We start from the raw sequence: 13,773 nt of genomic DNA on the forward strand, positions 1-13,773 counted from the left end.
CCATAATTTATATTTTTGGTGCAACGAGTGACTCGTTGATGTTTGTACGATATAGCGTCTCCTGATTGGTTCAGTGAGGTTTCTAATTTATAAGACTTATGCTTGGATTCGATGGGGTTAGTTTCGCTATATCTTTGGCTATGGTCTTGTGTGAAGATGGGTACCGTGTCTTGCTTCAGCATAGTTTGTTTCCTTCCTATTGAAATTTTCTTTTTGTTTATATATCTCTATTGCATCGCGGTACAGACGCAGTTCAAGAAAATAGCAAAATTGAATCCAAATCCAATTCTCGCATATAAATTAGAAGCCTCCGAGCCTCGCACATCCAATCAAGAGCTATGATGTAATTTTAACACCAAAACATGTCATTTGTCCAAACAATATAAATTCTTCAGCATCCTCACCGAGTAATTCCAGTAGTAATTCCTCCGCCAGTAATTCATGGTCCGCCAAGAAGATGGTATCACATTCACTTGCACTGAGCAATAGTGTACGAAATGACTCGACCACCGCATAACAGCCCGAAGAGTTATAATACGCCCATAAACTTTTGCTCGGAAATGTTTTTTCTTTGTAAAACTGGATCAGTGGCTCCCAACCTGCGGAACGCGTATCCGTTCAGGCGGGATATTCAGGGTCTCATAATAAATCAGTTGTGGAAGAAAGGATGTAAATTATAAAATAAGTGCAAAAATTAATCATGATACAATTATAAGAGAGAAGATTAATGAAAAGTGGGTACGAAAGCCTCCTTCAGATTTCTAGGGGAAAGCAAGCCACTAACCCAATTGAAAGTGTACATTCCCGTGGATAAACAAGCCTCACTCATTTTCAAGGGGTGAACACGCCTCAAACTCATTCCCGTGTGAATGAAATGCACACCCTTTTAATAATTTCTTGGGGTTAGCAAAACTTTTTACGCATTTAAATGGGGTACTTGAAACATGCAAGGTAGAACCAATGTTCTACAGACAATCCGATAGCGACTTGCAAGCAACGCGGTGGTATTAATAATTTTAATCCTCTCAATGTAATACTCAACTTTAATCCTCAGAGATTCAGAGATTTTTTTTCGGCACTTCGTTGGTACAGTTCGTACTTTTTAGTGCCTCCCCGCAATGAGTAAGGTCCCTGGAGGGGTGTCCCTTTATGGTTTTTGTATAGTTTATAAATTTTACTAAGAAGCCGAGTTCACAAAGGCTTTGCTACTATCGTAAAGGGCCATTGTAACAATGAGGTACCGTTGCTTTTAAATGTGAACCTATACCTTGACATAGGGAAAAGGTTAACCTTCTATGGTTTCGTGCATATTTCAATACACAAATAAAATACATGTTACAAAAAAGCCCCATTATATATATATATATATTTTTTTTTTATTTTTTTTTTAATTTGAAATCAAATTTGAAAATTTGATTCCTTGTAAATGTCATTTTTCGAGAGTTGCTGAAATTTTACGTGATAGAACTTTAGAAAAACGCACCAAATTGAGAGCACTAGAAATAAAATTCAGTATAAAACTGCTCAACTTTGCTACGCAAAATTTTATCTGCTTATACATAACAGCAAAATCAAAGCAAGCTGTGTATTTTACACTTCAATAACCATTTTAGCTAATTAAAAAATAAATTCCAATTACTCAAATTGCTGTGTTGATGGATTATTCCAATTAAAATTCTGATAAAAGCAACAATTCACATCCATTTTTGTGTAAAAAATTTCAATATGTTTTCATGCAAATGAACCATAGAGGGTTAAGTAGCGGGAACGATTGGCAAAACATCAGACACAAACACACACACACTCACAATTGCAATTTGAACTGTGTGTTGCTGATGGTATCGTTCCAAGGGATGGGAAGCTTGCTAATGTGGACTTCTAAAAAATGTATGCGCAAGTAAATCACCAGTACCAGATGATATCTATCGTAGAGTCGTCAGGGAATGTGCTAATGAATTCTTGGGACCAGTCGCACAGATATTTAAAAAGGGTAGTAGAGAACCTTTGTCAAAATTATCGTTCAGTGAGTTTAACGAGCTCCCTCTCGAAAATTTTTAAAATTATTACCAAAAAGCAATTGGTGAATTGGATAGACGAGAATAATGTATTGTCGGATAATCAGTATGGATTCAGAAAGGGGTAGTCCTGTGGAACCTTTGCTTCGATGATCACGTGACTAAGACTTTGAGTAGGGGTAAAACTGTCGGTGTTGTTTATCTTGATTTCCAAGAGGCATTCGATTCGGTTCAGCATGGTAAATTCTTGAAAAGTTTTTACACAAGATGAGGCGTTTACACGAGATTGGAACTGGGGGCAACTTGCTGAATTGTATAGAATCATGGTTCAAGAGATGGGTCACAACGAGGTATTGTAAACGGAGAATTCTGTGGTTGGACAGCCGTCACAAGTGGCCTCGGCCTCATACGTTTTTCACTTTTAATCGATAATCTCGATCTGGGTATCGATGGGATTGTTAGCAAATTTGCAGATTACGTGAAGCTAATGAGGTAGTCGGGAATCAAATCTATAGGAAGTTGTGCACCAACTCCCTATCGTGACCAACTAAACTGGATTGCAGCATGGGTGAATGAATGGAGCACGACGTTTATCCTTGACAAGTGCATGGTCGCTCATTTTGGTTCGAACAACCCACGTTTCTCTTACGAGATGGATGATATCACTATTCCGGGTGCAACTAAGGTCAGCGACTTAGGGATTTCCATTCATGAGCGGCTTAGCCTTACTGAACTATCAAAGGGATGGACCATCCATCAACGAATTCAATAGGATGACCATGGATTATTAATACGTCGTCAATCGACGACAGGGTCACCAGTACCGATTGGTAAGGATTCTAGATTGTGGAGTCGCATGGGATTTTTGTCTGATGGGGTTGTTAATAAATGGAATAGCTTACCCCTGGGGGTAGTAAATTCGAACACAATTGACACGTTTAAAAATAAATACGATAAACATGTTGGGGTAAAGCGCGAAGTTATCCATACTTAGATAAGACAACCGTAAATATTTTTTATGGGCATTGTACAATATTTTATCATGTATATATAGTCTGTAGTTTTCGTAATTGCATTTTTAATTGGGTTGCTGTATTTTAGAAATATATGACATCCATATTTGTTATGGTCATCTTTTCTTTTTCTCAACCACCTCATTGGCCATTTTACGTGTTGCGGCATGTGGTATTTGTGTTTTTATAAACAATTAATTCTTATGGATAGAGTTAGAAGTAAGTAAATTTACAGATATGGGTAATATATTGGGAATTTTGCTAAAGATATAGGTAAATTTAAAAGTTCAGGTAAAAATTAAAGATACCAGAAGCTCAGTGTTAAAAAATTCAGTGATAATTCAACTACGAAATTTTATGTTTATATATGGACCGAGGGAAAATAATGCCATTGAAATGTGTGAAAAATTTACGCCTACATTCTTTCGTACCATCTATCGCTGACGTTGAACTTTATATTATGAAACACAACTACATTTATTAGCATTGCAAAAGCAACTGCTAACAATCACGGATTTGGAATAGCATTATCGCTTTTGCAAATGACTTGCTGCAATAAGCTCTCATTTCACGTCGACATTGTTGGTGCAATGCCATAACCGATTTGTTTCCGTATCCTCTCGGATTGAAACGTCATCTAGGAATATTTTTATTCCGCAACGTTTATGTGAGGATAAACATCTGTTCCGTTTGTTTCGTAATTAGAAAACGAAACGTTATAATATAAAGGTATTTGAATTTATTCCAAACAAAACGTGTTTAAACTTTTTAATGAATAAAGACATTTCCATGAACTGTTTTCCTTTTCTGTAATTGTGTGAAATCAATATTTAACAAATTTATTAATTTATTAAATCAATTTCTTCAGCTGTTCTGAACTGAGATTGAATAGTAGTAGAAAATTACGCTTAAAACGGTATTCATAGGAAAAAGACCCATGCAATTGCACAACATAATTATAGATTGAGTGACATAAGAAATATATGTCTTAAGCTGGGTCCCATCCGATTGACACGCACAATTTCTCAGCGCAAAAACCAGTTTTGGGGAATGGCTACGCCAAATCCACTAACAAAATCACCTGGGCTGTACTAACCATATCCCAAAACAGGTTTTTGCACTGCGGAGTTCTGCGGCTTTACGCGGATATAGTTTGAGTTCGAATCCTATGGAGATCGTCTTGCTCTCTACCTCCGTATCCATTCGCCTGGGCTATGCTTATGGATTGTACTGCCCGTCAGAGATCATTTTATTTGCGTGATGCTTTTCTTGATTTATTTTGATTTTTTGATGCGTTACTTAGTTGATATTATGTATGAATAAATGTATATTTTTTGTCTTTTTTGTCGGCACATTAAAAATAAATAGTTAAAGTGTATACAATTCTGAAGTAATTGTATGACTTCATATTCGCATTATACCATTTTTTTTCAAATAATGAAAATCAGTGTGCATATATATACTGTATATATAGATGTTATAAAAAGTGATAAATATCCAGGAATTATGCATGATCACCACGATATCGTTAAGTTTGATAAATTTCGTTCATATATTCGAAAGGTAATTGTTGAATAATAAAGCAGAGGGTGTGTAATATAATCGATCCATTCCATTGCAATTTATTTAAATCCACTAGTTACTGCATTCAGGCAATAAAAGTTGAAAAGGTATTTATAATGTTTCTTCATCTTTATGAACTAAATTTTTCAAATTATCCAAAAATCCCTTTAGAACGAAAACATTTATCGAAATTTATCAAACACAACAACTTCACCTTCGCCATTAGAGGTGATAAGTTTTTACATATTTATCAAACTTAGCAACGTTATTTGAGAATTTTGCATAATCACAGGTAAAAATGATAATGGCAAAGAAATTTATCAAACTTACAGTGATGATCGGTGATTATGCTTTATAACCGATGTTTATGGAAAATCACCAGTTCATCACTTTTTCCGCACCATACATACTAAATGTTTCTAATGAAAAAAAAAAAGATCGATAATGATCTTTTTACTAAAACTGTTACTCAACTGTAAAGAAACTATTATTGTATAAAATGTTGTATAATGTGAATAACACATTGAATTCTCCCCAATGATAATTAATTTCTTTAATTCAAGCTTTTCAGAATTACACAAAAAGCAAAGCTTCAAACAACTGCATGAGATATTCTATGTATGTTTTTTTCCTTTAAATTCAAATATGCCAAAGAAGTTTCACGTTTCATGCCTCTTATCAATAAAAGAAAGCAATGTCAGAAAATCAACGAATCCACAATATTTGCAATCGAAAAAAAGAGAACTGTTTAATAGCGTGCTTTTTTAAGAGGCAAATTCGTGCGAAAAATATCGGTTACTGTGATTGGGAGAAACATGATGTATTTGCTGAGATGACGTAGGGTAAGTCAAGAAAGAACTTTATAGAAACTGATTCACAAAGAAGTACTTATTTTCTTGATCAAACAGCAAATACAGTATTAGCGTTTTAACAGTACAAATCGGCTCTAGCGCCACGGGTTTAATTTTGTGGCTCCGCCGGAGGATAGAATGCTGGACAGCCAGAAAATGCTTCTCGAATTCCTTCTTTTATGTGGTCATCCATAGAAGAAGTGGAATTGACATGTGGGTGGATGTATGAGTCGAGAAAATAGCAAGTGTCTGTATCTTTCCTAGGATACTCCTTTGGGAGACAGCCAGCGGGTCTTGGTGTGAAACAGAATGACTTTGATTTTGACAGTATTCTGAAAAGAAGAAAAATCAGAAAACAGTTTTATTGAGTGTTTAGCTCCATGGTTATAAGTCAGTTGAACGCTAACAAAAAATTTCAAGTTGCACACACACATACAAAAAAATGTGTTGGGGGGGGGGTGTTATATATTATATTCTGATGACGGTAAGCCAAAAAGGGTCATGTTTTACCATCCATTCCGCTGACATGTTTTGCAAAAAACAAGCTTTAGAAGTCTAAAAATACGAGAAAAATGGAAATAGGAAAATCGAGAAATACAAAAATTAAAACCGCAAGAAAGACATGTAAAATACATCAGGAGCAGAAAAATAAATTTAAAAACACCACATGAAATGTGTTCCATTAAAAGTTACAAGATTAAGAAATTAAAAATTTAAAATCAAAAACTTTTTGCAAAATATGCCGGAGAAACGGATGGTAAAATATGCCTCCCCCCCCCCATCCTTGGCTTACTATCATCAGAAACATTTTTTGCTTTTGGGACAATGTGGGGGGTTAACCCCTTGAAAAAGATCTCCTCATTGTTCCATTAATTCCATTAGTTTTTTGTTCGTCCTTGTTCTTATTTTTCATTTTTGTAATTTTCTTGTTAAGTGTACACAACTGCCATAAACGCTATACTCTAACCTTGAATTTTGAATTTTAAACTTGTATATTCTGTATGTTTTCACAGTTGAACGTTTAATTTTTCTGGATATTTTTTTTTATATATCATATGGAATACCAGGTTTTCTCTGCATTCAGGTATGACCCCTAAATCAAACAGTAATAAATAACTTCAAACTGCCCCGATGATGCTAGTGCCACTGTCGCTCGGTTGTCACCATCGTCGCGCCTGCTATAGGAGAATATTTGTTTTTCCACTTCTAGAACTTTACTTACGCAAGTTTTCAAAAGTGTTTATTAATTATTACAAATATGTCCAACAATTTTAAACTAAGCTCAATGTTCATTGCAAGTGTTTTATTTTATTGTGCTGTGCTAATTTTTGGCTTGCGATTCTCTCCGGTTAGATAGAATGCTATTTCTTCACAGATGGTGTGTCGGATAAAATGAAATACTATAAATATTGTCTGAGTTCGGGGCTAAAATATGTCTTCAAGATGGAAAGTTTAGTAAGATAAGGAGAGGAAAGGTCTAGAAATAATGTGTGTCCGGTTCTCTATGGCCTAATGCCCTAGTGTTTTGGGGCAGAATAGGAATATTGCATTTATGACTCTTGTAAATAGACTATGGCACCATCGAATCATCAACTACAAAAACAAACGATGAAATTTCAATTTTTCATTGTCACAGACTCGATAGTTACCACTCTGTATATACATACAGTGGCAACTTTCGACCGCCCTATAATTATACACACGATTTTTTGTGAAAAACATATGGAAAAGTGTTTCTCGTTTCTGGATCGGATGAATATTAAGTCAGTCATAACGTTTTGAAATTTTGTGACGCTTAATTTTTCTAACGGTTAGTTATGCCCAAAACACAAAACGAAAGTACATCTCTCCTACTAGCAGCGAGTTGTCACTTCTTGAAAATTACAAGCCAAGTTCGGCCTTCTTCTTTCAGGATTGGAGGTTTTTTCTCCATGTAGTGCGATATTATAACATTGTTATTACGTGTAGCTTACGTGTTAGTTTCGCCCGCTATGTTGACAAATTTATCATCAGATTTGTAAAGTGTTAGCCAAATGAGATATATTTGAACATTTTTTTTAACCAAATAAATACTTTGTTGCCAAAGTGTGGTAACTTGCTCTCTTTCACTTATTAGTGAAAGCTTTTGAGGGAAGGTGCATACAGTGCATAGCGTTTACTGTGCGATCGTTTTTTTCACCGTCTTTCGAAGTAAATCACATGTTGGTCAATAAAACAGGGCAATATGTTTTGAACAATTTTAAACTTTCATCGAAACTGTTACATTAAAAAAGCTTCAATGAAGAATGTAGATTCTTCAATGTAGAAAATGGAAGATTCTTGACAAAGGTGTGACTGATGAAAAGAGTAAAATAATAACAACACAGTCAGAAACTTTTGATCAAACTAATTATTTTATGAATTGACATATTCAATATATATATATATATATACAGGGTGATTATAAAAAAACTATCCCGACATATGGGCCCCTAACTATCATACCATTCACAGAAACTGAATGAAATTTTGGCATAAGATATTTTGATGTATGCGCTCAAGAATGATATGGAAAACAACAGTGTCACTCTACCAGTTACGGTTACAGTGAGAAAATTTCGAAAATATCAAATGCCAACACCAAGTTTTTTGTATTGGAATGTGATCTCCGTTGTGAAAAACCCTAAATAGCATTCGAACGGCAACTGTAGCATGAAAATCACCGGCGGTAGATAGGCTAAAAGTGAGGACAACCAATAAGGACAGAGAAGCAGCATAAAATAAAGCATTTTATTGTGTTTCACAAATTTTCCACATGACCTTGTGGAGGACTAATCAGGCCTCAGTCGAAGAAACGGTGTGACGAATGAAACATTAATGCTCTGGCGCACGGCAAAGTCCTTTTTACTTTTCCCTTGCCTAGCTCTGGGGATTTTCGTGCTACAGGTGCCATTCCAACGCTATTTAGTGTTTTTCAGTATGGAGATCGCATTCCAATACAAAAAAACTTGGTGTTGCCATTTGATATTTTCGAAATTTTCTCACTGTAACCGTAACTGTTAGAGTGACACTGTTGTTTTCCATATCATTCTTGAGCGCATACCTCAAAATACCTTATGCCAAAATTTCATTCAGTTTCTGTGAATAGTATGATAGTTAGGGGCCCATATGTCGGGATAGTTTTTTTATAATCACCCCGTATATAAATAATTAGTGGTTTCTCTCTCTCGGACGGAGTTTTTCTATTGATTATTCATCTAGTAATATTTTCATACCGATTTATACACGTTGCAACGAAGATTTTTGATTTTCTTGTGACTGCATTTGATATTTATAAATCGCGCATGGGTGGAGATACGGGGGGGCCAGTGTCCCTTCCCCAGCGTCAAAGGTGGAGTCGACTGATCTAATGTATATGTGTGTATATATGAATTGACGTCACCATCATCGTGAACACTCAGACTTTCAAGTCTATCTCCGCCTATGCTATCGCGTTGAAATGTTAATAAATATACTTCACATTTTTGTGAGAAATATTTTGACACGACTTCGAAATTTATTCCAGCCTAGATCATTTGGCCATTTTTTCAGCTGAATTTTCACTCAGGGTCGTACTTATAAGGATGCTGTTGCCCCGGGCCCTTCTAAGCAGAGACGGAAGGCTCTCACCTCCCCAGGCACTAACTAATTTTGCCGCCCTTTCGAGATGCTCTTATATTTCGTTTCTTAATTTTTGCCCCCGAAAATGATGCCCCCAACTCTCAATTTTCAAAATGATAGCCACCTTTTTACTGCTTGTTTTTTGAAATATAGCTTTGAGTATTGTGTTATACACAGACTTATAAAATAAATGAGATGTCGTAAATAGGCTTAGTAAATAAGCCTTCATCTTAAATAATAGGCTTCATTTAGGCTTGTAACTGATCGATTTCATTCGACACAATTATTGTGTTAATCAAGTTAACTGTGTTTGCAGAATTAGTCAAAAGCCGCGATGTGTAAAATATAAGTCTTCCAAAACTTTTAAATTGCAACTGGAAAAAAAATCTCATCTCAAAATTGTTAGCGATTCTTTAATCATGTAAGGGGTGCCACGACCCTGAAGTCCATTTTTCAAACATTTTTGGCTTTAAAAAATATTCCATTCAAATGAAAATCAAATGCACAATATTTCGTATCAATCGAATTAATTTTTTTTTTCAAATAAAATAAAAAAATAATGAATTATAGTAAAAAAATTATAGGGTTGCCTTTACCATACACTGGACCCGTCGCGAAAATAATAGTTGGACCCCTTAGCCCAAATTATTATTTTTTTCTGTGCGAAAGAGGAATCGAAAATTCAAAAACTGAAAATCATGAAAATTCGAAAAAATGCAAGGAGAAAAAAAATTTTAGACTCGGTGAAAATATAGAATAATAGAAATATAGTGAAACCTCGCTACTATACAACGATAAATCCCTCTAAAACGATATTTTTTCAAGTATTGCTCAGAAATGTCAATAATCGAATGTTAAACTGCTGCCTCTTGATATAACGATAATCCCTCTACAGCGATATTTTTCCTAGGTCCGCAGAATATCGTTATATCGAGGTTACACTGCAATTCCAGAATTGATAGATAATTCGGAAATTGTTTTTTAAAAAAGAATTCCAGATATGGTGGAAATTCAGAACTATTACTTTCTTAATTAAAATGCAGATTTCCAGAATTTATGAAAGAAATTATTGTTGCTCTAAATGCGGGCCCCCAAAACGCAGAGCCCCGTGGGACCGCCCCTGTTCCCCATCCTTAAGAGCGGCTCTGATTCCTATAAATGCAGATCGACAGCTGTCTGGTGAGCCAACACCTTCTATAGCAAAAAGCCTCAGCGCGAAGCTTTGACGTCACTGAAGTCGTCCATTTCATCTGTAGCCATTGGATATGGCAGTCCGACGTATGTCTGTGTGCGAAATCTTTACCTTTTTTTACAGTATATCCAATAACTGTAGGTGAAATGAACGACTTCAGTGACTCCAGGAACTTCGCGGCGGAGGCTTTCTGCTATAGCCGGTGTTGTCTAAACCCTCACTCAGAAGAGTCCCGGCTTTATGGACAATACAGTAGGAGTAAACCTACTTCAGATTCTACGAACCACCAAGCACATCAACGGAGCTTTCATCGAAAGGGTCACGCTTGGAGGTCGTGGACGGAGTTCGTAGTACACGGGGAAGTCGCAAAAGTTTGGGAAAAACTACACTCGTGCTCGAAAGTTTAGCAACTTTCTGCTATAGACGGTGATGGTAGGATCATACAGCAGAGAATTTGACCGAACGTGTTCGATTAGTTCCTCTTCCATCGTCGAAATGAAAACAAACACAAAATAAATGAAAACACGAAAAAAACCCAAATGAATCAAAACACGAACAAAAAACAAAATTGGTCAAAACACGAACGGAGCAAAAGGAACGAGAAAACCAAATATGGCGTCATCATATGACTGACGAAAATCTGAAAGGCTTGATTTTTTTTGTGACACGTAATAAGGCGTGTTACGTCAGATTTTATAATCCGATACATTCCCACGTCACGTCAGCACAGTGTAAACGTATCTACAGAAGACTTATAGGTGGAATTTATATCGCACGCACTTCTACGTGGTCCCACGTCACGTCAGAGTAGTGTGCACGGGTTTTTGTGTTACGTCAGATTAACGTCACGTCAGTACAGTGTGAACGTACCTACAGAATACTCATTGGTCGCACGCATTAACGTGTGGTACCACGTCACATCAGCGTAGTGTGTTTCAGCCTTAAGGCGCTCTGACATCATTTGGGGGGGATATTTGTTTCGAGAATATGGATGGTAAGATGTACTTCATCACAAAGAACTCTAAACATACATTGAATTAGCGTGTAATTAGATTTTCATCTGAAAAAATACTTGGAAAGAAAACTTCAACGAACGACAATGGTTGTAGTTTGATTGCAATGTATATAGCAGTTTCCCACCAAATACACAAAAGCGTATTCACTGGAACCAAATCACACATTATTCAGCTGTACTGATACATAGGTAATCTAATAGATTCCGGGAACTACATTTGTTGTGTTTGATTAGATTTCAGTAAATAACTCTATTTCACTTCTCGCCAGTGTATGTATGCTCAGGTTGATGTCACGGTGAATTGGATAAACCTAACTTGTTTACCGGTGGAATTTATTATATTGTTTGAGATTTAAAAAAAGTACTGTCAGAAGAATTAGGTTTCTGTAATAATTCTTCGTTTTAAAACAATGGGTTCTCTAATACCTGTCTCTTGGAGTGTAAGTCACGTTTGTATTTATTATATTGGGGTATGTCTCATAGAAAAATTAACTCCATTGAACTAATTAATTATTATGCAGTACATGCGGTGAATTCAATGTTATTCAGTGGTATAGCTTGAAGATAATTTAAAATTTCCATGATATATACAGAAGTGAAGTAAATGTTTTGAATATAAAAAGCTTCTAGTAAGTAAACCAACAGAAACTCTAAGCAATTGAGCTATTTTTTGCACAGAAAGTCATACTGAGACATCCTGAAAATCCACTGCTTGAGCTTACAGATTCCTCTATATATAGGTGAAAAAATGGTGATTCTAAAGCGAATGTAAACACTTTCTACGGGTATTTTTCGAAAAAAAAGTTAGGTGAGAGATGTTTGCGTTCACGTATTAGCTTAAGAGATAGTGTTTGACATTCATTGAAGATTTTCATTTCAGTTTCTTTCCTTAGCACAAGGATTCTACGAGTTTAGGTGCATGGTTCATTAAAAAATCGAGCCGAAAAAGCCTCGTTTTTCTTTTTTTTATAGATATTGCACTGCAAACTCTATAGAAAAACACATTTGACAACAAGGAGCGGTATGTAAAAGCACATGAACAAATATAAACGTCTTGTTTTGGGATTAACCAAGTTTAAGGCTTCGAGAAGCGCACTTGAAATTGTTTGAGAATAGATCCATGGCTTAAGGTATTAAAGAATTTTTGAGCGAATCTTATATTTTCTCAGGGAACGTGCCCATGTTAGAGTGAGGCAGAGTACTGTTCGCAGTCAAGTACTGGGAAGATCAGGTAAAATGTGTATGCACATACAGATGTCTCCGAAAAATCCCCCGATTTAATTTTAATATTTTACCATGTCTAGACCGAATTGAATACGTATACACTTACGGTATTGCACCACGTTATCCGAAAAAATCATCAACATAACAATAAAACGTATACTGCTGTTAAATTTAAGGTGTGAGTTATAATAAATTCCACTTTTTATGATGATGATTTCATGAATATTAAAAAAAAGCTGCAGAAGCCAAAATTTTTTAGTTCGTTTATTTTATTTTTCCTCATCTCACATTATTGGATAAACCCAGGGATAGCAAAAATGTAAAAGTAAATCTTATGGCTGCGGGGGATGTAGCAAAGCAATACCGTTATTCATTGGATCCAAAATTTGATTTTCTTTTTGGTTCTGAAGTCTTTTTCTAACTGAAGACTCCTGTTGAGCCACTGGGATTGAATCGCGTATGTGTAGAATAAAAAACTTCTATTTTTTTTATAAATAATATTATATTGAATACAAATATCCATTTTTTTTGTTAAGAACTCGAAGGGGAGATTTGTCATTACGTGATCCCTGCTGTTGACATCATTGGCTTGATATATTTTTTTTTGTGTTATTATATAATGGTATTTGCATTGAATTTTTCCTTGTTGATATCTTATTGCGATTGTTGTTGTTGAGTGATCAGCTTCTTATTTACAAGACGCCTTGCCGTAATGCCAAAAAATCCTTCTGGTTTATTTTCCCTGCATTTTGATTTATTAATTTTTTTCTTGTTATGGAACTATACTGTTTTTTTTAACGTGTGTCGTAATTGTTCGCAATGTTCATGTCGAAAAACATTTTTTGACATCGGAACTCACGCTTTCAAGACGTTCTTGACGCACTTGTAAAGAAAAAAAAGTCTCAATGAGGTTTTTATTCAAAAATACATAATACATCTTGTTTCATTAATTTTTTTTTGTGAAAAGGATAATCAATAGCATTTTACTGCTCTTTTACGTCAAAGTTTTTCCTCATAACTCGTAGGATAATTCTGAGTAATATGCTTATTTATTAGTTTGTTTTTTGGATACTGTTTCTTCAGATTTTCTATCAAATCTTGATTTAGAAAAACAATTACTGCATTTAAAATTCTTGGAGTTATACTCTGGAAAAATTAGTTTGAATGCTTTTCATTCAGCAAAAAAATATTTGAAATCATAACCAATTAAAATTTATAAAACTTCCAATTGACAACTAAATATTTTTAAGATAAAAATGCA

General features: G+C 35.2%; 1 protein-coding gene across 1 annotated transcript in view; it reads right to left on the reverse strand.

Moving 5' to 3' along the window:
• Positions 1-5,127: 5,127 nt before the first annotated feature.
• The window catches only part of LOC149085480 (head-specific guanylate cyclase-like), a 134,863-nt gene continuing 126,217 nt past the window's right edge, over positions 5,128-13,773 (reverse strand). Inside the window, exon 10 of the mRNA XM_089233496.1 lies at positions 5,128-5,774. Coding sequence (XP_089089622.1) covers positions 5,552-5,774 — 223 coding nt within the window. The 3' untranslated portion in view covers positions 5,128-5,551. The remainder of the gene's footprint in view (positions 5,775-13,773) is intronic.

Source organism: Pholcus phalangioides, unplaced genomic scaffold (assembly GCF_987345545.1).
Source record: "Pholcus phalangioides strain wild (caught in Gottingen) unplaced genomic scaffold, Ppha-v1.0 ptg000007l_1, whole genome shotgun sequence".
In the NCBI taxonomy this organism is placed as follows: domain Eukaryota; kingdom Metazoa; phylum Arthropoda; class Arachnida; order Araneae; family Pholcidae; genus Pholcus; species Pholcus phalangioides.